Here is a 24,447-nt window from a genome sequence, read left to right on the forward strand (position 1 = left end):
CTGAAGAGCTGAGGTACAGTGCTCAGGCCCAGAGTTCAAGCCCCATGACCAACAACAACAAAAGAGAGTTAAGAATTGTCTCCTTGGGGCTAGGAAGGTGGCTAAGCGGTAGAATGTTTGCCTCACATACATGAGGCCCTGGGTTCGATTCCTGCGCACCACATAAACAGAAAAGGCCAGAAGCGGCACTGTGGCTCAAGTGGTAGAGCGCTAGCCTTGAGCTGAAGAGCTCAAGGACAGCGCCCAGGCCCAGAGTTCAGGCCCCATGACCAACCAAAAAAAAAAAAAAGAAAAGAAAAGAATTGTCACCTTTGCCCAAGGTGTTGGTGGCTCATACCTGCAATCCTAGCTATTCAGGGGGCTGAGATCTAAGGATCATAGTTCAGAGCCAGCTTGGGCAGAAAAGTCTGTAAGACTCTTATCTCTAATTAATCACTGAAAAGCCAGGAGCTGTGGCTTAAATGGTAAAACTGTAGCCTTGATTCAAAAGCACAGGGACTGTGCCTGTTTCTCTAGAGCCAGGCAAAACAGATTGACTTGCAGTGGCCAAGAAGAAATAAAGGTGTGCTTTCTACCTGGTCTGCCGGACACTTTACACCAGGAGTCTTATCCCTGCTATATGGTACTCATAAAAGAAAGAGAAAGAAGAAATAGTGTCACAAAGAACAAAGCATTTTTTCTGCACCTCTGCATATGTGTGTGTCTGTCCAGGCTTTCTGAAATCCTCAGATCTCAGCCCCTGAATAGCTATGATTACAAACATGAGCCAACAGGCTCAGTTACTTTTTTGTTTCTGTTTGCAATGCTAGGGATGAACTCAAGGCCTCAAGCATGCCAGACTAGTGCTCACCACTAAGCCATACCCCAGCCCCAGGATTAAGGTTTTCATGCAGAGGGGACTCTAGATCCCTCACTGCCTTTAGTCAGTCGGACAAATTCTAGGCTTTGAGCATATTCCAACCAAGTATTGGGCTTCCAGGCTGGGAGGTTAGTGTTGCACACTGATCAAGTACATGGAGCTAACCTCTAAGCTTAGGCCCTGTTCCCCACGATGGTGACAGGATGTGAAAGACTCCGGAAGGAAGTGGGTGACTGTGGGCTTGTGAGCTGCCTGCCACACCTCAGCCAAGGAAGGGTCATGACAGTTGGTTGTCTGTATTGTTGTGCTTTACTTTCAGAAAAAGAAAGGGGTGGGGGAAGGAAAAGGGTTTATGCAGGGGGAGCTTGTCATATTATCTTTTTTCTTCTTGAAGTTTCCAAGTGTCTTCTGTCTCATCTGTCCTAGGGAAGACCATCGGAAGAAGAGAATTTGAGAAGCTATTGTAAGTACACTAAGAAGATTGAAGAGGAAAGGAACCCCAAAAAAGGTGACAACTGAGACTTGGAGGGGCAGTGATGGGGAGATTGTCATTCAGGCCCAGCCTGGCCTCCTATCACAGTCTGTGGGCAAAAGCAACTTCCCATAGCCAGAGTCCGCCCCTTGGTGTCGTAGAAGCCATGTTTATTTCTGACAGAAACCTTTGACTTTCAAAGGGCTTATTCCCTTTCAGGAAATTTCTAGGAAAAAAAAAAAAAATACTTTCAGGGGGCTGGGAAGGTGGCTCAGTGGTAGAGCGCTTGCCTTGCATGCCTGAGGCCCTGGGTTCGATTCCTCAGCACCACATAAGCAAAAAGAAAAAAGCCGTAAGTGGCGCTGTGGCTCAAGTGGTAGAGCGCTAGCCTTGAGCTGAAGAGCTGAGGGACAGCGCCCAGGCCCAGAGTTTAGGCCCCACGACCAGACCCCCCCCCAAAAAAAAAAAAAAAAAACTTTCACCTAAAAAAAAAAAAAAAAATTCTCCCATTTTGTAAAAGTAGCCAAGAGTGGGAGCACTTTACCCATTCTAGAACATTTTCTAGAACAATCCTGATAGATGGGCACAATGTTGTAGAGAAGGCCTATGGAGATCCTTGGTGGTTTGGTAGGGACATGACCAGAGAGATTGGTCATCTTTTCCCCGAGACCCAGCCTGGGAGACATCTCCAGAGACTATGACAGTGTCACAGGGGCTGTGGAGGCCCCATAAGATGTCACATCCTGGTGACAGACTTCTTTCAACCTGTCCTATTCAGGTGACACTAGTGGAAGGAACTCCCAAAACTATCCCCCAGAAAAGCCCCAAAATAAACAAGAGGGCTGCCCCTGGCCAGTGGCAAGTCAGGACAAATGAGGAACCCAGAGACAAAGGAGGAACCTTGGGCCCTGCTAATTTCTCCTTACTGGAAAGAGGCTAATAGCCATATCCTGTGAACAGCGGGATGATGTAGCTGGACTTCCAGTAAACAGTCTAGGGCTTCCTTAGTGGCAGAGTGGATCACCTAGACAGGAGTAGATCACTGGAAAGGTTGGCAGCCACAGCTGAGGAATACCAGGAAGGCTTGGCCACCCTGATAAAGCTGGAGAATAGCCAAGGCTATTCTGATTGGGCACCTCAAACATGGAGAAGCATGTTACCATATGTTGGACGAGATGGAGGAATATTGGAATCTCTGGGAGTTAAAGTGCCAGGGAGGCATGTGTCACCTCCACCCATGCAGTCAGGGTCTGTGCCCTGTCCCTCTATCCATCAGCTATGTGAACTGAGGTGCTGGCTGCCATCTAACATGGAGGGTTCACCTGGTAATGCTGCCCTTAAGGCCAGTGATATCTGAAGAGATATCTGAAACCATACGTGGTTGTCATGATTGGAGAACCCCTGGCAAAGAATCTTTTTTTTTTTTTTTGGTCGGCCGTGGGGCTTGAACTCTGGGCCTGGGCGCTGTCCCTCAGCTCTTCAGCTCAAGGCGAGCGCTCTACCACTTGAGCTACAGCGCCACTTCCGGTTTTCTGGTGGTTTATTGGAGATAGGAGTCTCACGGTCTCTCCTGCCCGGGCTGGCTTTGAACCGCGATCCTCAGATCTCAGCCTCCTGAGTAGCTAGGATTACAGGCGTGAGCCACCAGCACCCTGCCCTGGCAAAGAATCTTGCTCAGCCCCCTACAAGGCTCAGAGAACAACCTGGCTGGGTGCCCACTGTACCCACGGGAGATCAGGCCTCAACTGAATCCTATGTAAAAAGAAAGAAAGCATTTTCTTAGAAAAATATGAAGTGCACTGGATGTTGGTAGCTCATGCCCGTAATCTTAGCTTCAAAGAAAGCTGAGATCTAAGGATCATGATTTGAAGCTAGCTCAGACAAAAATCCATGAGTCTCTCATCTCCAATTAACCACAAAATCCTGGAGGTAGAGCTATAGCCCAAGTGGTAGAGCACCAGCCTTGAGTAAAAAAAAGTTCAGGGAGCCGGGCGCCGGTGGCTCACGCCTGTAATATTAGCTACTCAAGAGTCTGAGATCTGAGGATTGTGGTTCAAAGCCAGCCCTAGCAGGAAAGTCCATGAGACTCTTATCTCCAATAATCCACTAGAAAACCAGAAGTGGCACTGTGGCTCAAGTGGTAGAGCTGAAAGAGCGCAGGGACAGCGCCCAAGCCCAGAGTTCAAGCCCACAACCGACCAAAAAAAGAAAGTTCAAGGACAGTGTGCCAGAGCCTGAGTTCAAGCCCCAGAAAGAAAAAGCATGAGAGACAGAGAGAGAGAGAGACAGAGAGAGAAAGAGAGGAGAAGGAGGGAGGGAGGGAGAGGTAGGAAGAAAGGAAGGAAGAGAAGGGAGGGAGGGAGGGAGCAAGGGATCAAGGAAGGAAAGGACGGTTCTAAAAGCTGGAGTCTGACTAGGGGTGCTTTCAGATGCCCACAGTGTCTAGGGACACTCTCTGAACTAAAGTAGAAGAAAATTGGTTGGGAAAGGATTTTGATATGGACCATCTGGGATCATTGGGGCCCACGGTCACTACAGGATCTTCAGAAGAAAGAGTCCGGAGGGTGAGAGACTAAGAGGCCTCACATTGCTGGCTTTGAAAAGGAAGCAAGCAAGCAAGCAAGCAATAAAACTGGGCCACACCTGTAATCCTGGTATTAGGAGGCTGAAGCAAGAGGATTGTGAGTTCATGGCCAAACTGTACTTCATAGTGAGATCCTGTCTCAAAACAGCTGACAAGGCTAGGGGCTGGTGGCTCATGCCCCTAAACTGCTCAGCTGCTCAGGAGGCTGAAATCAGGTTCCTGGTTTGAAGCCAGCTTAGGCTGACAATTTCAAGATTTCCATCTCTAACCCACAAAAAGCCAGAAGTAGAGGCATGGTTCAAGTGGTAGAGCACCAGCTGTGAGTAGAAATAGCTAAGTGAATAAGAGTGTGAGTCTTTTTTTTAAGCCCAGTACTGGGGGGGGGGGGAGGGGGAGAGTTACATGTGCGCGCACGCGCGCGCACACACACACACACACACACACACACACACACACGCAAGGTTATATAGCAATGGAACCCTCAATCCATGATTGGTAGGAATGTAGCATGGCACAGCTGCCATGGAAAGTGGAAGTTCCTCCAAAGGAGAAACAGAATCCCCCAATTCCATTCTAAGGTACATCCAAAAGAATTGCTCAGGGACAACACCTAAGCCCTAAGTTCAACAACCACCACCACCAAAAACAACAACAAAAAAGCTGTGCTAACAATTGACCTGACCTCTGCTACGGGGGCATGAAAGAACTACAGGACTGTAGGAGTGGCATAGGGAGCCTGAATACTGAATCAAGGGATACGGTGGCCTCTAGAAGCTGCAAGGAATGGAGGGCAGATCCTCCCTGGAACCTGCATAGGGTGCAGCCTGCCACACTTGAGCTACCCTACCCTTGGAACCACAAAAAGGAAGGGGTCACATATATTTATTCTTAGGTACCTGGTCTGTGGCACAGCCACTGTAGGAGACAGTCCACAGGACAGGACCAGTTAGTTACATAGTTACAAGTGACAAAAACTTGTCTCCGGCAACATAAAAGAAAAAAGCCAGGTACTGTAGCTCAAGCCTATAATTATAGGCTGGGATCTGAGGATCACAGTTTGATGCCAGTCCAGACAAGAAAGTTTGAGACTCTTACCTCCAATTAACCACCAAAAAGCTAGAAGTAGCTGGGTGCCAGTGACTTACATCTGTAATCCTAGCTACTCAGGAGGCTGGGATCTGAGAATAGCGGTTCAAAGCCAGCTGGGGCAGCAAAGTCCATAAGACTCTTATCTCCAATAAGCCACCAGAAAACTGGAAGTGGTGCTGTGGCTCAAGTGGTAGAGTGCTTACCTTGAGCTAAAGAGAGGAGGGACCGCCCAAAGTTAAATCCCCATGACTAACCAAAAAAAAAAAAAAATGTACTCTTTACCTGACTCAATAATTTTTTTTTTTTTTACAGTCCTGGGCTTGAACTCAGGTCCTGGGCACTGTCCCTCAGCTTCTTTTGCCCAGGGCTAGCACTCTACCACTTGAGCCACAGCACCACTTCCAGCTTTTTCTGTTTATGTGGTACTAAGGAATTGAACCCAGGGCTTCATGCATGCTAGGCAAGCACTACCACTAAGCCACCTTCCCAGCCCCTGTACATCACTTTTATTATAACGATTTAATTTTAAAAGAAGGAAGTAGATCTGTGACTCAAGTGGTAGCATGCCCCGCCTTGAGTGAAAAAGCTTAAGGAACCCCACTCAGACCCTACGTTTAAGCCCCAGGACTCACACAAGAAAAAAAGAAAACAAGTGGCAGGGATTAATTATAATATTGCATGTGGTTATTTATGACCAGCTGACTTTGCTACTCTCCATCATTACCCTTTCTACTGTTTCCTCTTTGGAGCTCCCCAGAGTCCCCATTTTGTGACCTACCTTCCCTAAGGCCCCAGGTGCCACATTCAAGCCTTATCTGCCTTCCCAAGTGGGCATAGCCCATGGACCGGGTGCAGTGAGGCCTACTCTGGCCTATAGGAAGATGACAAACGGGTATTGTCAAGGGACAGGGGCAGTAGCAAACATGAGGCTAGTGATAAACACATTCTGTATATCCTGACAAGCTCATGATGTATCATTCGAGGTATCCACTGCTGGATGGAGTCACCTACTGTGATTGCCAGAAAGGTATTGTGGGGAGAAGAGGTGGCTAGGTGAATCTCAAGCATGGACTCAGGGAGACAGGTAACCAGATAAGTCCTTGCTTAAAATCATCTCATCTCTCTAGTGCCAGCAGGCATCCAACAGGTTACCACTGAGACATAAACAAGTTCCCTGGGGTCTCACTGTTGAGTTCATGTCCCCCAAATTGAGGTCCACATGGGATCGTTCAGTGCTGCCACATTTGGAAGGACAGTCTTTGAAGATGTAATTTAGATAATGTCAAACTGGAAAAGGACAGGTCCTTGCAGTGGCTGGTAATTTGGACAATCACCAGGGAAAGAGCACAGAGAGAGCAGGAATTCCATTCTTGAGGCTGGAAGCCTAAGGTCAATGTGTGGACAGGGCTGGTTCCTTCTGAGGCTGCCAGGGAGAATCTGCCTCTGCCTCAGGCCTCTCCTACCTCGCATCTGATGGTAGCTAGTGAGCCATAATGCTCCCTGGTTTGAAGTCATGTTACTGCAGTGTCTGAGTGATTATCTTTGTTCTCTCTCTTCTGTGAATTGAGGACCTAGAGATGAGGGTCTCAGAGGCTTTTCTCTCCAGGCTGGCTTCAAACCATAATCCTCAAATCTCACCCCTCCTGAGAAACTAGGATTACAGGTGTGAGCTACCATGCCCAGCTCACCTCTGTATTATTTTGGAATTAGGGCACTCAACTAATACAACTTCACCTTTTTTTTTTTGTTGTTATGGGGCTTGAACTCTAGGCCTGGATACTGTCCCTCACCTTTTCAGCTCAAGGCTAGCGCTCTGCCACTTAAGCCACAGCACCACTTCTGGTTTTCTGGTGGTTAATTGGAGATAAGAGTCTCACGGGCCGGCGCTGGTGGCTCACACCTGTAATCCTAGCTACTCAGGAGGCTGAGATCTGAGGATCACGGTTCAAAGCCAGCCCGGGCAGGAAAGACTATGAGACCCCTATCTCCAATAAACCACCAGAAAACCGGAAGTGGCGCTGTAGCTCAAGTGGTAGAGTGCTCGCCTTGAGCTGAAGAGCTGAGGGACAGCGCCCAGGCCCAGAGTTCAAGCCCCACGACTGACCAAAAAAAGAATCTCACGGACTTTTCCTGCCCCAACTGGCTTTGAACCGTGATCCTCAGATCTCAGCCTTCTGAGTAGCTAGGATTTACAGGCGTGAGCTACCGGGCGCCTGGCTCTCATGGTTAATTGAATCTCGCTGACTTTCCTGCCCCAGGCTGGCTTTGAACCGTGATCCTCAGATCTCAGCCTCTTCAGTAGTTAGAAGTATAAGCATAAGCCATTGATGCCCAGCATAGCTTCATCTTTAGATTTTCAACTTTCTCACATCTGCAAAGACCCCTTTTCAATAGATGATGGAGTCCAGGGGTTTTAGGCATCATCAGGATGTAGGCACCTCCTCGTGGAGGCCACTGACAGCCCTCTGCATCCCCCCAGCACAACAGAAGCTCAGTGTCCTCCCCCATATTGTTACCATATTGTCAGAAGACATGCCTGGAGCAGTGAGTCCAGCCGCCCCAGGTGGAGGATGCAACTGCTCTAGGTTGGGGCCATGGTTATTAGTGTTGTAAGCATTCAGGCTTCTGGACTGTGCCACATAGCTACTTATTCCAGGAAGCCAGCCCTAGGGAAGGTCCTCATTTTGTTTGTATCCTAAATATCCCTCTGTGTGTTTCAGATCCCAGGAGAGAGAACAGGTCTAGTGCTATTCTCAAGGCCTTGGGAGTGACTCAACACAGGCCTCCGTCCTGCCCTTAAGGTGACCTCAACAGTAGGTGTTACCAAAATGTCCAACCCCTTCCTCAAGCAAGTTTTCAACAAGGACAAGACATTCCGGCCCAAGCGCAAGTTTGAGCCTGGCACTCAGCGCTTTGAGCTGCACAAGAAGGCACAGGCATCACTGAATGCGGGGCTGGACCTGCGGCTGGCCGTGCAGCTGCCCCCAGGTGAGGAGCTTAATGACTGGGTAGCCGTGCATGTGGTGGACTTCTTCAACCGTGTCAACCTCATCTATGGCACCATCAGTGATGGCTGCACCGAGCAGTCCTGCCCCATCATGTCTGGGGGCCCTAAGTATGAGTACCGCTGGCAGGATGAGCAAAGGTTCCGGAAGCCCACTGCATTGTCAGCACCCCGGTACATGGACCTGCTCATGGACTGGATCGAGGTACAGATCAACAACGAGGACATCTTCCCTACCAACGTTGGTGAGTTGGGTGGCTCTCAGGATCTTGATTTCTTCCTCATGCTGGTGCTGCTTGCATGTGGTCCCAGTGACCTCAGAGCCTGAGCAGACATCACAAAGACCAACCAGCTGGGTGCTGGTGGCTCGTGCCTATAATCCTAGCTATGCAGGAGGCTGAGATCTTCGGATCACAGTTCAAAGCCAATGAGACTCTTACTTCCAATTAATCACCAAAAAGCTGAAAATGGAATTATAGCTTAAAAGTGGTAGAATGCTAGCCTTGAGCAAAAGAAATTTAGAGAAGTGCCCAGGACCTGAGTTCAATCCTGAGTTCAGGACTGGCAAAAATAAAGAAAAGAAAGGGGGCAAAAAAAAGAAAAGAAAGCCGGGCGCTGGTGGCTCACGCCTGTAATCCTAGCTACTCAGGAGGCTGAGATCTGAGGATTGCAGTTCAAAGCCAGCCCGGGCAGGAAAGACCGTGAGACTCCTATCTCCAATAAACCACCAGAAAACTGGAAGTGGCGCTGTAGCTCAAATGGTAGAGTGCTCGCCTTGAGCTGAAGAGCTGAGGGACAGCGCCCAGGCCTGGAGTTCAAGCCCCACGATCGACAAAAAAAAGAAAGAAAGAAAAGGAAGGACCAACCAGTCTCTACTTCCTATTCTCCTTTTTTTTTGGGGGGGGGAAGGGGGGGGATGTCAGTCATGGAGCTTGTCTTTTTTTTTTTTTGGTCTGGTCATGGGGCCTGAACTCTGAGCCTGGGCGCGCTACCACTTGAGCCATAGCACCACTTTCGGCTTTTTTTTTCTGCTTAAGTGGTGCTAAGGAATCGAACCCAGGGCCTCATGCATGCAAGGCACTGAGCCACCTTCCCAGCCCTGGAGCTTGAACTCTTGAGCCTGGGTGCTATCCTTCAGCTCTTCAGCTCAGGGCGAGCCCTCTACTACTTGAGCCACAGCGCCACTTCTGGTTTTCTGAGTGGTTTATTGGCGATAAGAGTCTCACGGACTTTCCTTGCCCAGCCTGGCTTTGAACCGTGATCCTCAGATCTCAGCTGGCATGAGCCCCCAGCGCCCAGCCTGGGCAGGAACATCTATGAGACTCTTATCTCCAATTAACCACCAGAAAACCAGAAGTGGTGCTGTGGCTCAAGTGGTAGACCACTTGAGCTGAAGAGCTCAGGGACAGCTTCCAGGCTAAGGTCAAGCCCCATGACCAACAAAAAAAAAAAGGCTCATGGACTTTCCTGCCCAAGCTAACTTTGAACTGCACTCAGATCTCAGCCTCCTCAGTAGTTAGACTTATAGATGTGAGGGGCTGGGAATGTAGCTTAGTGGTAGAGTGCTTGCCTAACATGCATGAAGCACTGGGTTCAGTTCCTCAGTACCACATACATAGAAAAAGCTGGAAGTGGCACTGTGGCTCAAGTGATAGAGTGCTAGCTTTGAGCAAAAAGAAGCTCAGGGACAGTACCCAGGCGCTGAGCTCAAGCCCACGACCAGCAAAAAAAAAAAAAAGAATTATAGATGTGAGCCACAGGTACCTGACTGGAATGTCACTTTCTTTCCCCCTTTCATTTTGTTTAAGGATGGAGCCCAGGGCTTTGCGTGTGCTAGACAAGCACTTAACCACTGAGGCACAGCCCCGCCCCGTTCACTGAAAGTATCAGTTGAGGAGTTCACATTACATTAACACTCAGCTTTCACCTCTGTCAATTCCAGAACATTCCTGATTCCTGGTTCTGGTCCAAATATTGTCCCATAGTTCCCAACACTTGTTGCAGTGTCAGTTGCATGCAAGAGCCCACATGCCTCCCAGGGCACCAAGGGAAAAGACTGGTCACTCAGGGCTTATCCACTTCTAAGAGATATTGGCTCAAGATGGTGGACAGAAGTCCTCATGGGCAAGCAACCTTGTATCTCTGAGAAAATCCTGACACACAGCCAAGGAAAGGACAGTGTATAAGGAAAGTGTCAGAGCTGGGTGCCAGTAGCTTGGAATCCTAGCTACTTAAGAGGCAAGAGATCTGAGGATCACAATTCAAAACCAGCCCAGGCAGAAAAGTCTGTGAGACTCCTCAGTTTACCAAAAAAGCCAGTAGAGCTGGCTGTGGCTCAAAGTGTTAAGAGTGCTAGCCTTGAGCATAAAAGCTCAGGGAGCCAGGTACTGATGGCTCATGCCTGTAATACTACTCAGGAGGCTGAGACATGGGGCTGGGAAGGTAGCTCAGTGATAGAGTGCTTGCTTTGCATGCGTGAGGCCCTGGGTTTGATTCCTCAGTACCACATAAGCAGAAAAAGCTGGAAGTGGTGCTGTGGCTCAACTGGTAGAGCACTAGCCTTGAGCTGAAGAGCTGAGGGACAGTTCCCAGGCCCAGAGTTCAGGTACCATGACTGGCAAAAACAAAAGGAGGCTGAGGGGCTGGGAAAGTAGCTCAGTGGTAGAGTGCTTGCCTTGCATGCATGAGGCCCTGGGTTTGATTCCCCAGCACCACATAAGCAAAAAGAAAGCCGGAAGTGGTGCTGTGGCTCAAGTGGTAGAGCACTAGCCTTGAGCTGAAGAGCTGAGGGACAGCACCCAAGCCCAGAGTTCAGGCCCTATGACCGAACCCAAAAAAAAAAAAAAAAAAAGGGAGGCTGAGACATGAGTATTGCAGTTCAAAGCAGCTGGGGCAGGAAAGTCCCTGAGAATCTTTTTTTTTTTTTTTTTTTTTGCCTGTTGTGGGGCCTGAACTCTGGGCCTGGGCGCTGTCCCTCAGCTCTTCAGCTCAAGGCTAATGCCCTACCACTTGAGCCACAGTGCCACTTCCAGATTTTTTTTCTGCTTATGTGGTGCTGAGGAATCGAACCCAGGGCCTCATGCGTGCAAGGCAAGCGCTCTACCACCTTCCCAGCCCCTGAGAATCTTATCGTCAATTAACCACCAGAAAACTAGAAGTGGTACTGTGGCTTAAGTGGTAGAGTGCTCACCCTGAGCTGAAGAGCTTAGGGACAGCGCCCAGGCCCAGAGTTCAGGCCCCATGACTGACAAAAAAAAAACCCTCCAGGATGGCACCCAGGCCCTGAGTTAAAGCCAGGACTAACACACACACAAAAGGAACCACTGGGAATAAATCCTGGGCAGCATGAAAGAGGTCTTGAGATGAAGGAAAACATATCTTTGGCCTCATTCTTCTAGAGTGATGCAAACCAGGGAAGGATGCACAAAAGCTATATTTCAGGGAAATGAACCTGAAGTCTGTGTGGTCAGACAAGGTGGTGGACAGTGCCTGTGACCTGCCTCCACACTCCCTCACTGGCCAGATCCTCTGGGCCCAAGTCTTTGGGGTCCCAGCACTTGGCCTGTCCTGCTGTGGCCCCAGGAACAGCCACTGTGGTGCTCCAGTTAGAGAGGTTTTTCCTCTTCTCCTTGTGGGAACTTGGTGCAGCACAACATAGACATGAATAGTTTTTCAGCCTTCCCCCCTACCCCCCACCCAGTCCTGGGGCTTGAATTCTGGGCCTGGGCACTGTCCCTGAGCTGCTTTTGATCAAGGCTAACACTCTACCACTTGAGCCACAGCACCACTTGCTTTTTCTGAATACTTTATTGGAGATAAGAGTCTCACAGACTCCTTCCCTGGGCTGGCTGTGAACCACGATCCTCAGATCTCAGCCTCCTAAATAGCTAGGATTATAGGTATGAGCCACTGGCGCCTGGTCTCCAACCTTTTTTTATTGGTTGTTGCTAATACAATAGAGTATCACTATGTCACCCTGGTTGGCTTCAAACTCACAATCCTCCTGGCTCAGCCTCTTACATGTTGGGATTATAGGCCCACACTCCTCTCTGCTATAAAAGGAAAAACAGAGGCCTACATTGGTTATACTTCCTTGGGTGCAGTTCAGAGTTGTGCTCAGATCATAGACTATTAAATGGAGACCTGGCCAGGTGCTGGTGGCTTATGCCTGTAATCGTAGCTACTCTGGAGTTGGAGATCTAAGGATAAAGGTTCAAAGATAGCCCAGGCAGGAAAGCCCATGAGACTCTTACCTCCAATTAACTACCAAAAAAGCCAGAAGTAGAGCTGTGGCTCAAGTGATAGAGCACTATCCTTAAGCACAAAAGCTCAGAGAAAGTGCCCAGGCCCTGAGTTCAAGCTGCAGGACCAGCACACACACACACACACACACACACACACACACACAAGAGAGAGACCTAGTTTCAGAGAGGATTTGCATTTCACAGCTTCCAGAGGTCCTGCATCCCTTGGCTCTGGACCCCTTCCTCAGAGAAGTCCCATAGCATCCTGTCTCTTAATCTCTTTGCCTTTGACTTCCTGTTTCCTGCTTCTTTTGGGGCTCAGACCATCCAGGACAATTTCCATCTTAAATTCCTTAACTTGATCCCATCTACATAGTTTCTCTGCCACAGGTAGCATGTCTGAAAACTCAGGATTAGGTTGTGGATATCTATGGGCCTTAACTAGCAACCCAATGGCTGGAGAAGCACGGTGCTCTTCAGCTGCATCTCTAGAAGATGTGGTCTAGGTACCCATGGGCTTCTCTGTAATTTATGTCTGTCTATTCACCAGTGGGCACTTGGTGATGTTGGCTGGATTAGGTGATCCACAGCTCCCCCTATCCTGGGAGAAATGCTTAGCTTATACATTTGTAAACCAGTGCTCAGTACCCTGAGAGGTTTGTAGTTTCCTGGACTGAGTAGGACAGGAAGCCATGGTGGGCAAGGAAGCAGCCAAGACTTTAAGGGAGTTCCCTGAAATCTCTGCAAGAAGATGCGAGCTGGGCACTTGTGACTCACGCCTGTAATTCTAGCTACTCAGGAGGCTGAAATCTTGGTTCAAAGTTAGCCGAGCAAGAAAATCTATGAGACTTTTATCTCCAGTTCACCTTCAGAAAGCTGGAAGTAGAGTTCTGGCTTAAGTGATTGAGCACCAGCCTTGAGCAAAAAAGCTGAATAAGAATGAGGTCCTAGGGGGCTGGGAAGGTGGCTCAGTGGTAGAGCGCATGCCTTGCATGCCAGAGGCCCTGGGTTCGATTCCTCAGCACCACATAAGCAAAAAAGAAGCCAGAAGTGGCGCTGTGGCTCAAGTGGTAGAGTGCTAGCCTTGAGCTGAAGAGCTGAGGGACAGCGTCCAGGCCCAGAGTTCAGGCCCCACAACCTGACCCCAAAAAAAAAAAAAAAGAAAAGAAAAGAAAAAAGAAAAAACCAGAAGTGGCGCTGTGGCTCAAGTAGAGCGCTAGCCTTGAGCTGAAGAGCTGAAGGACAGCATCCAGGCCCAGAGTTCAGGCCCCCACAACCGGACCCAAAAAAAAAAAAAAAGAATGAGGTCCTACCGGCAATGGTGGCTCACACCTGTAATCCTAGCTACTCAGGAGGCTAAGATCTAAGGATCATGGCTCAAAGCCAGCTCCGATAAGAAAGTCCCTGAGACTATCTCCAATAAACCACTAGAAAACCGGAAGTGGCACCGTGGCTCAAGTGGTAGAGCACTTGCCTTGAGCTGAAGAGCACAGGGATAGCGCCCAAGCCCAGACAGAGTTCAAGGCCCATGACTGACCAAAAAAAAAAAAAAAAAGAATGAGGCCCCGTTTAAGATCCAGTACTAGCACAAAAGAAGACCACGGAGGGGCTGGGCCACAAGGGGACACAGGCAGGCTGCTGTTCTTGTCTTGGATAAAGAAGCTCCTTTCCAGGGATGATAGGACTCAACACTTGGCTTCAAGAAGAAAGTCATCTTGGGCCGTAGGACATAAGTTTTGTAACCCCAGACAAGTAAGTGCCATACTGACTCTGAGCCTCATGGGTTTATATATTTGTGGTTCAAAGAAGGAGCATGGGCCAAGTATCAGTGGCACACAACACCTGTAATCTTTTTTTTTTTTTTTGGGTCCAGTCGTGGGACCTGAACTCTGGGCCTGGGCGCTGTCCCTCAGCTCTTCAGCTCAAGGCTAGAGCTCTACCACTTGAGCCACAGCACCACTTCCGGCTTTTTTCTTTTTGCTTATGTGGTGCTGAGGAATTGAACCCAGGGCCTCGAGCATGCAAGGCAAGCGCTCTACCACTGAGCCACCTTCCCAGCCCCAACACCTGTAATCTTAACTACTCAGGAGGCTGAAATCTGAGGATCGCAATTCAAAGCCAGCCCAGGCAGGAAAGTCTATGAGACTATTATCTCCAAGTAATCACAGAAAAAGCCAGAAGTGGAGCTGTGGCTCAAGTGGTAGAATGCTAGTCTTGAACAAAAGAGCTCAGGGACCATATCCAGATCCAGGCCCAGAGTTCAAGTCCCAGGACTGGCAAAAACAAAAAAAGAAGGGAACATGGAGCCAGGCGTCTGGGGCTCATGCCTATAATCCTAGCTACTCAGGAGGCTGAAATCTGAGGATCGCAGTTCAAAGCCAGCCTGGGCAGCCTGGGTCCGGTCGTGGGGCCTGAACGCTGGGCCTGGGGCGCTGTCCCTCAGCTCTTCAGCTCAAGGTTAGCACTCTACCACTTGAGCCACAGCGCCACTTACGGCTTTTTTCTTTTTGCTTATGTGGTGCTGAGGAATTGAACCCAGGGCCTCAGGCATGCAAGGCAAGCGCTCTACCACTGAGCTACCTTCCCAGCCCCTCTGTGAAACTCTTATGTCCAATAAAGAAATAGAAAACGGGAAGTTTTGCTGTGGCTCAAGCAGTAGAGTGCTTGCCTTGAGCTGAAGAGCACAGGGACAGCACCCAACCCAGAGGTCAAGCCCCAGAACTGAAAAAAAAAGAAGAAGAAGAAGAAGGAACATGGTCTCAGGGCTGGTCCCTCTCTCCACCCATTCAGGCACACCGTTCCCCAAGAACTTCCTGCAGGCCGTGAGGAAGATCTTGTCTCGGCTCTTTCGTGTCTTTGTGCATGTCTACATCCACCACTTTGACCGCATCGCCCAAATGGGCTCTGAGGCCCATGTGAACACCTGCTACAAGCACTTCTACTACTTTGTCACCGAGTTCAACCTTATCGACACCAAGGAGCTGGAGCCCCTGGTGAGTGGCAGAGTGCAGGCTGTGGGTGGAGGGGAGCCTCCACGGTGCCCTATCTTCTGGGTCAGCCCCTAGGCTTGAGATTTGGAGTAGAAGCATTGCAGATAGGGCATCCACGAGGTGGCCTAGAGCCTGCGTCTTCAGCAGGAGGGGTTCTACCCTAATGTTTTTGGATAGCTGTGGAAGGGGTGACAATGTATACCTCAGGTGCCTAGCCTAGATGTTCTCAGATTGTTGAATATCTACTCTTTTCTGAGAGTCTTGTGTGTGTGTGTGTGTGTGTGTACACATACATACGTACGTATGTGCTTGCGTGTGTGCACGTGCACACACCCAAGCTAGGATTTAAACCCAAAGCCTGGATATTGTCCTTTATTAGCTGTTTTGCCCAAGGCTAGCACTCTTAACACTGAGTCACAACTCACTCTCAGCTTTTTGCTTATTAATTGAAGGATCTCATGGGCTTTCCTGCCTAATCTGGCTTCAAACTATGATCCTCAGCAGCTTATATTCTAAGTGTAAGCCCAGATTTTCTGGTTTTTATGGATATAAAACTCACATAAGCTGGGTGCCGCAGTGGCTCATGCCTGTCTCAGAAGGCTGAGATCTGAGGATCATGGTTCAAAGCCAGCCTAGGCAGGAAAGTCTGTGAGACTCTTATCGCCAATTAACCACCTGAAAACCAGAAGTGGCACTGTGGCTCAAGTGGTAGAGCACTTGCCTTGAGCTGAAGAGCTCAGGGACAGTGCCCAGGCCCAGAGTTCAAGTCCATGACCAACGAAAACAAAACATAATTCAGCCACTTTAGAGTATGACTCATCACCACTTACCACATTGTGCACCCACCACCTCTGTGGAGTTTCAGAACAAATGTCTCTAAAAGTAGCCTTCCCCAGAAGCATTTACTCCACCCCCTCCCTAGAGAACTGTTGTGGGGAAAAGAGTCCACCCAGAGACAGCCTCATGTAAAAAGATGACTTTATTGGGGAATTGGAAGCTGACCGGCCAGGGACGCAGGACAGACTCGAGAGCTGAAACTGCAACCCCGAACAGCCCTCAAGCTAGGGTTTTTTTTGTTTTGTTTTTTTGTCGATCGTGGGGCTTGAACTCTGGGCCTGGGCGCTGTCCTTGCACTCTTCAGCTCAAGGCGAGCGTTCTACCACTTGAGCCACAGTGCCACTTCTGGTTTTTGAATGGTTTTATTAGAGATAAGAGTCCTGACCAGGCTGGCTTTGAACCGAGATCCTCAGATCTCAGCCTCCTGAATTGCTAGGATTATACAGGCATGAGCCACCAGCGCCTGGCAAGCTAGAGTTTTTTAAAGGCAAACTCAATGTGGTCAAGCCTAGCCACACACAGGTGGCCAATGGGATTGTAACACACACGTAAAGACTGCATATTTATGTCAGTGGCCAATGAGGTTACAGTCCATCTCATAGTCACTGTTTGAACTAACCTATCATTTGGTTTGAATTGGCGTGGGAATTTGGGGTCCCCACACAAAGCAGGCGGATATTCTTACTCATGGGGGCTGCATTCCAGAAACATAATGTCATATGCCCCTGCACCTTTGAAGCTGGGGGCTGTGACGTAGACAGCTACAGGAGATTTACTACAAAGATAGCTAAGGAGGATGCACAACGCTGCACGGTATGAGAGCGCCGAAGTCCGTGGGAAATATGTTTTAAGGTCTCCCTATGGCCTCTCTTTGTTTTTAGTAAAGGCTCAGTTTCTCAGCTTAGTTTTTCTCACACAGTCTGGGACCTTAACAGTCTAGCAGACCCTTCCCCCCTACAAGAACCACAATCCACTTCCTGTCTCTGGATTCACCACATCAGTGTGGATTCCCTTGGGGATGGATAGGCCTTAGATAGCAGGACTGGGGTCCCTATGTCAGGGGCTCCCCTGTGACTGCTGATGGCAGGATCCTAGGACTTTTCAGGTGTGCTGCTGGGTCTGGGCTTGGAGAAATCAGAGGAGATACAGGATGGGGCTGCATCCTGGAAAGTTGTGGCACTGGCCTGGATCTCCCTCTGGATGGAACCCTCGTTACTAGCCCTGGCAGAGCTGGAAGGTTGGATGAGTTAGTTGGCTATATAAGGCAGGTTGGAAGCTGTAGCCCAGCACTGACAGCCCACATTTTCTTTCTTTTTTTTTTTTTTTTGTTCTGAGCCTGGGATTCAAACCCAGTACCAGAAGCTTGCTCATTGGCTGCTGCTTTGCCAACAGAGCCATGCCTCCAACCCCATTTCTTTTTTTTCTTTTTTTTGTGGGTCGTGGGGCTTGAACTCTGGGCCTGGGCACTGTCCCTCTGCACTTCAGCTCAAGGCTAGCGCTCTACCACTTGAGCCACAGCATCATGTCCATCTTTTCCTATTTATGTGATGCTGAGGAATTGAACCCAGGGCCTCATGCATGCAAAGCAAGCACTCTACCACTGAACCACCTTCCCAGCCCTCCAACCCCATTTCTTTTTGGTGATATTGGGGTTTGAACTCAGGGCTTTGTGCTTGCTAGGCAGACATTCTGTCACTTGACCTATATCTCCAACCTGACAGCTCACTTTTTATTGTTCTTTAGGATTGTTTGGGGTTTTTCTGTGCCAGTACTGGGGCTTGAACTCTGGACCTTTTGCTCTCACTTTGCTTTTACACTCAAGGATAGCGCTCTACTATTGAGTCACCACTCCACTAATGGCTTTTTGGTTGTTTATTGTAGATAAATGTCTCACAGACTTTCTTGGCCAGGCTGACTTTGAACCACAATCTTCAGATCTCAGCCTCCTGAGTAGCTAAGATTACAGGCATGAGCCACTAGCACCTGGATGGCAGCCCACTTTTTTTTAAGGGTAGAATTAATATTTTATTATTTATAATCAGATAAACTGAGTATATAATCTCCATACTTCATACTTTTGTAAATTAAAAAACTCATAAGTTTTCAAACAGCTGATGGACTGGTAATGTTTTTCAGAAAATGTGACTACAAGCCAGGTGCTGGTGGCTCACACCTGTAATCCTAGCTACTGAGGAGGCTGAAATCTGAGGATCATGGTTCAAAGCCAGCCTAGGAGGAAATTTCATGAGACTCTGATCTCCAATAAACTACAAGAAAACCAGAAGTGGCACTGTAGCTCAAGTGGTAGAGTACTGACCTTGAGCTGAAGAGCTGAGGACAGTACCCAGGCCCAGAGTTCAAGCCCCATGACAAAAAAAAAATACACACACACACACACACGACTACACTAATTCACTAATGGTTGCTTCTAGCTTTTCCTTATTAGCTCCAGAAAATTCTCCCACCATGTCTGGGAATGTGGCTTACTTGGTAGAGTGCTTGTCTGGAATGCGTGAAGCCCTGGGTTCGATTCTGTAGTACCACATAAACAGAAAAGGCCTAAAGTGGCTCTGTAGCTCAAGTGGTAGAGTGCTAGCCTTGAACAAAAAAAGAAACTCAGGGGGCTGGGAAGGTGGCTCAGTGGTAGAGCACTTGCCTTGCATGCCTGAAGCCCTGGGTTCGATTCCTCAGCACCACATAAGCAAAAAGAAAAAAGCCAGAAGTGGTGCTGTGGCTCAAGTGGTAGAGCGCTAGCCTTGAGCTGAAGAGCTGAGGGACAGTGCCCAGGCCCAGAGTTCAGGCCCCAGGACCGGACCCAAAACAAAAAACAACAACAACAACAACAAAAAAGAAGCTCAGGGACAGTGCCCAGGCTCTGATCAAGTTCAAGCCCCAGGACTGGCAAAAAAAAAATAATAATAATTTTCCCACCTTCTGACCCTTTTAAAAAAACTGGAAAATTGGGGCTGGGAAGGTGGCTCAGTGGTAGAGCGCTTGCCTTGCATGCTCGAGGCCCTGGGTTCAATTCCTCAGCACCACATAAGCAAAAAGAAAAAAGCTGGAAGTGGCGCTGTGGCTCAAGTGGTAGAGCACTCACCTTGAGCTGAAGAGCTGAGGGTCAGCGCCCAGGCCCAGAGTTCAGGCCCCACAACTGGACCCAAAAAAAAAAAAAAAACCTGGAAAATTGGCTGGGGGTTTAGCCCAGTGGAAGGACGCCCACCCAGCACACGCAAGGCCCTGGGTTCGGTCCTCAGCCCTGGGGGTGGGGAAGGGACTGGAAAATTGGCATGCATTTGACATCAGTCTGTAGCCACATCCTGACAGTCATCCACATTGACTTTGAGGACTGTCACATTGGGAGAATTTACATGAAAGAAAGGCTTGATCATTTTTCAAGGCCCATACCATGTGGCTGAAAAGTCAACTACTACACGATTATCTCCTGCAGTGTCCAAGGCTTCCTGAAAGGCATCCTTGCTCTCTATCTGCTTCACCAGTCATGGGGCTTGAACTCTGGGCCTGGGCACTGTCCTGAGCTCTTCAGCTCAAGGGGAGCGCTCTACCACTTAAGCTACAGTGCCACTTCCGGTTTTCTGGTGGATTATTGGAGGTAAGAGTCTCAGGAGCCGTACACTGGTGGCTCACCCCTGTAATCCTAACTATTCACTCAAGGCTAAAATCTGAGGATCATGGTTCAAAACCAGCCCGGGCAGGAAAAGCCATGAAACTCTTATCTCTTATCTGATAGTTTATTAAGCTACCAGAAAACTGGAAGTGCCGTTGTGGCTCAAGAGGTAGAGTGCTAGCCTTGAGCTGAATAGCTGAGGGACAGCGCCCAGGCCCAGAGTTAAAGCTCTGGGCTGTTGTGAAAACATGGTCCTTGCTCTATGCCCCCTGTGTTTCTGTGTGTTAATGTGACACCTTTGTGTGTGTGTCTATGTCTGACATCCTACTCACTCTTAACAGAAGGAAATGACCTCTCGGATGTGCCACTAAGAGCCTAGGATGCCCCAGTCTTGGAGACATCTTTGAGATATGCAGCCAAGCGACTGTGAGACCATTAGGAGTCCAGTGGGGACTATGGATCCTCCTTTTCTTCTCTGGGAGCAGCAGCCACAAGTCCTTACCACCTCCCTGAGTCCTGGGCTCCTGAGCTGTCAGCAGGCGGTCTGAACTTGAACTCTGCAGTGTTCTGTGCTCTCAGCAATGGGAAACCCACTCTGTCCATAAACCACAACACCCACAGGAGGTGGGAGAGCTCAACCTCCCACCCCGCGCCCCCCACCCCCGCCCTGGTGGCCCTTCTCAGACTTGTACCCCACCCCCATGCTGACCCTATCTTGACCTCTGACCTTGTGCCTGCAGCTCAGCCTCCTACTTTAGAGCTTCTATGGCCCACTAACAGGTGACTTTTCCAGAGGTACGACCAGGCTGCAGTGCTGTACTCCATAGCATTCCCGTCCAGGTTAGGACTCCAGGTGCTGGGCCCACGTCATCCGCACCTTCCCCTATTACAAAACTTTTTTTTTGGTCAGTTGTGGGGCCTGAACTCTGGGCCTAGGTGCTGTCCCTCAGCATTTCAGCTCAAGGCGAGCGCTCTACCACTTGAACCAGTGCCACTTCCAGCTTTTCTCTGCTTATGTGGTACTGAGGAATCAAACCCAGGGCCTCATACGTGCAAAGTAAACACTCTACCACTGAGCCACCTTCCCAGCCTCAAACATTTTATTTTTATACAGTCTTGCTTATAACGATCTTGAGGGTTTTTTTGTTTGTTTTTTGTTAGTCATGGGTCTTGAACTCTGGGCTTGGATGCTGTCCCTGCACTCTTCAGCTCATGGCAAGCGCTCTACTACTTGAGCCACAATATCACTTCCAGATTTTTAGTGGTTTGTTGGAGATTAGAGTCTCATGGACTTTCCTGCCCGGGCTGGCTTTGAACCGTAATCCTCAGATTTCAGCCTCCTGAGTAGCTAGGATTACAGGCATGAGCCACTGGCACCCGGTTTGAGTTGTTTTTTTCCTAGGTGCTGGTGGCTCACACTTATATCCGAGCTACTCAGGAGGTTGAGATCTGAGGATCATGGTTCAAAGCCAACGCTGGACAGAAAAATTCTTCATCTCTAATTAACCAGCAAAAGGCTAGAAGTAGAAGTGTAGCTCTAGTATTAAAATCACCAGCTTTGAGTGAAAAAACTCAGGGGCAGAGCCCAGTCCCTGAGTTCAAATCCCAGTACTGGCGCACGCCCACACACACACACACACACTACATATATAGTATATATAGTGTGTGTATATATATATATATGTAGTATATATATATATATATATATACATATATGTAGTATGTATATATATATATACTATATATGTAGTGTGTGATATATATAGTGTGTGTGTATATAGCATGTGTATATATACATATGTGTATATATATATAATTTTTATACAGTCTTGCTTACAACCTTCTTGACATGTTTTTTAAAATGTTTTTGCCAGGTGCTAGTGGCTCATGCCTGTAATCATAGCTAATTAGAAGGCTGAGATCTGAGTATTGAGATTAGATTTGAAGATAACAGCCTGGATTAGCTGTTATCTCTTATCTCCAATTAATAAATGGTAGAGCACCAGCCTTGAGTGAAAAAGCCAAACATGAGTATAAGGTCTCTTGGGCTGGGAAGGTGGCTCAGTGGTTAGAGCGCTTGCCTTGCATGCCTGAGGCCCTGGGTTCGATTCCTCAGAACCACATAAGCAAAAAGAAAAAAGCCAGAAGTGGCGCTGTGGCTCAAGTGGTAGAGCGCTAGCTTTGAGCTGAAGAGCTGAGGGACAGTGTCCAGGCCCAGAGTTCAGGCCTCACAACCAGACCCCCAAAAAAAAAAAAAAAAGGATATGAGGTCTCAAGTTCAAGCCTAGTACTGGCACACAATACAAAAGGTTATTTTGTTTTGTTTTGTTTTCTTTTTGTCAGTCCTGGGGCTTGAACTCAAGGCCTGGGTGCTGGTCCCTGAGTTTTTTTTTTTCTCAAGGCAAGCACTCTACCACTTTGAGACACAGAGCCACTTCTAGTTTTCTGGTGGTTTATTGGAGATGAGTCTCATGGAAGGGGCTGGGAAGGTGGCTCAGTGGTAGAGTGCTTGCCTTGCATGCATGAGGCCCTGGGATCGATTCCTTAGCACCACATAAGCAGAAAAAAAGTCTGGAAGTGGTGCTGTGGCTCAAGTGGTAGAGTGCTTGCCTTGAGCAAGCTCCCAGACCCAGAGTTCAGGCCCATGACCAACCAAAAAAAAAAAAGTCTCACGGACTTTCCTGCCCAGGCTGGCTTTGAACCGCAATCTTCAAATCTCAGCCTCCTGAGTAGCTAGGATAACAGGTATGAGCCACCAGTGCCAGACTAGTTTTTAACCAATACATCATGGCACCCTCTCTTCCCCCACCCCCTTTGAACAGCCCAAGACTGAGTTCCTCCAGCTGCCTTTCTCCACTCCTCACTGTGAACTTTGTAAAGGCCCTTTATGGGTACCCTCCCTTACTCCCTAGGGGCCAGGCCACAGGACCAACCAAACTAAAGCAGACCCCAAGAGGGTCTGTGACCAAAGGGATTGTTAGTGGACCATGACCCCCAAAAATTGTTGTGATTTCCCAGTGTCCAGGAAGCTCAGAGCTGAACAAGTGCCATTAACAGAGTGTCACTGCCTGAGCTTGAAGCTCTGAAACTCACTCGCAGAAAGTTCTTCCAGAAGCCACCAGCACAGGTGGGTACTGAAGCCCTGGGTGGACCCAAAGGCCAAGCCCTCAAGAGCCTCAGAGAGCCAGGAGTGGCTTAACTGAATGTATCTCCTACTCACAAACACCGCAGCCAGACCCTACCACCACTGTGCCCACCACACTGATGTCCTAGCAAGCAAGCAACCTGCCCAGGGGAAAGGTCCTCCTGAAGAAGTCCTCGTTCCTCTTACTCTATCCTGTCCCTGAGAAGCCCTTCCCTACCCTCATATAGACATCAAAATAAAATGTCATTTTCATACCCAGAGCTGCTGGCTATCATTTATTTGTTACCCCAAAGAGTGCCTGGGGGCCCCAGACATAGATTTTAGAAGAGAAGTCACTGTAATTATCTCTGGATGAGGCACTGATGGCTCATGCCTGTAATTCTAACTACTCAGGAGGCTGAGATCTGAGGATCATGGTTCAAAGGAAAGAAAGTCCATGAGATTCTGGTCTCCAATTAGCCACCAGAAAAATGGAAGTAGCACTGTGGCTCAGAGTGGTAGAATGCTAGCCTTGAGCTGAAAAGCTCAAGGACAGTGCCCAGACCCTTAGTTCAAGCCCCATGACCGACCAAAAAAAAAAAAGATTAATGGATGTAGTTTATATTTCAGAGGTTGGGAGGACTGAAGCAGAAACATCTAGAAAAAAGAGGTTGAAAACTAGGCACTGGTGGCTCACACCTATACTTCTACCTACTCAGGAAGCTGAGGTCTAGTATCAGAGTTCAAAGCTAGCCCAGGCAGAAAACTGTGAGACTTTTTCCCCCACTTTGGTTGGTTGTGGGGCTTGACTTTGTGAGATTCTTATCTCTAGTTAACCACCAGAAAACTGGAAATGGAGCTGTGGCTGAAAGTGGTAAGTGCTAGCCTTGAGCAAAAGAGCTCTGGGACAAGGCCAAGGCCCTGAATTCAAGCCCCACAATCAACAACAACAAAGCTCAGAGACAGTGTCCAGGCCATGAGTTCAAGCCCCAGGACTGGCACGCACATACACACACACAAATCCTCCATCCCTATTAGTAGTCACTCAGCCCTTGGCCCTCATGAGTCCAAGTACCTGGGCCCTGGTTCAAAACCAGTGACGGACAAAAAAAGGAAAAAAGGTTGAGGGCACTGATGAGTAAGGGACCTCACAGACTTCAGTTTTTATTTTGTCTGTTTCTTTCCACTACAACCCAATCTCTACCTTACTTGTTCCATATAACTAAAGGGCCAGGCACCAATGGCTAATACCAATCATCCTAGCTACTCAGGAGACTGAGATCTGAGGATTATGTTTTGAAGTCAGTCAGCCAAGACGTGAAAGTCCATGAGACTGTTATCTTCAATCAACCCATAAAAAGCTGGAAGTGGAACTGTAGCTCAAGTGGTAGAGTGCTAGCCTTGGACACAAGGGACAATGCCCAGGCATTGAGTTCAAGCCCCAGGACTAGAGGAAAGCAAGGAAGCAAGCAAGAAAAAGGAGGCCTAGATTTGAGGATCACAATTCAAAGCCAGCCCAGGAAGAAAAGCCCATAAAAGGCTGAGAATTGGATAAGTGGTAGAGTGCTTACCTAACATGCATGAAGCCCTGGGTTTGATTCCTCAGTATCAAACAGATA

At 48.6% G+C, this 24,447-nt stretch overlaps 1 protein-coding gene and 1 pseudogene across 2 annotated transcripts in view; one reads left to right on the forward strand and one right to left on the reverse strand.

The window, feature by feature from the left end:
• The window catches only part of Mob3a (MOB kinase activator 3A), a 30,501-nt gene extending 9,847 nt beyond the window's left edge, over positions 1–20,654 (forward strand). The window contains exons 2-5 of one of the 2 annotated variants that reach the window (XM_042697216.1): positions 1,286–1,367; positions 7,725–8,253; positions 15,043–15,245; positions 20,046–20,654. In XM_042697216.1, the coding sequence (XP_042553150.1) occupies positions 7,833–8,253; positions 15,043–15,245; positions 20,046–20,075 (654 nt within the window). In that variant the 5' untranslated portion in view covers positions 1,286–1,367; positions 7,725–7,832 and the 3' untranslated portion in view covers positions 20,076–20,654. Of the gene's footprint in view, positions 1–1,256; positions 1,368–7,724; positions 8,254–15,042; positions 15,246–20,045 lie in introns of those variants that run through there. The other variant, XM_042697217.1, reaches the window with a different exon arrangement.
• LOC122122818 lies at positions 19,359–19,576 on the reverse strand (annotated as a pseudogene).
• Positions 20,655–24,447: the final 3,793 nt, after the last annotated feature.

Source organism: Dipodomys spectabilis, unplaced genomic scaffold (genome assembly GCF_019054845.1).
Source record: "Dipodomys spectabilis isolate Male_0828 unplaced genomic scaffold, ASM1905484v1 ptg000215l, whole genome shotgun sequence".
Classification (NCBI taxonomy): Eukaryota; Metazoa; Chordata; class Mammalia; order Rodentia; family Heteromyidae; genus Dipodomys; species Dipodomys spectabilis.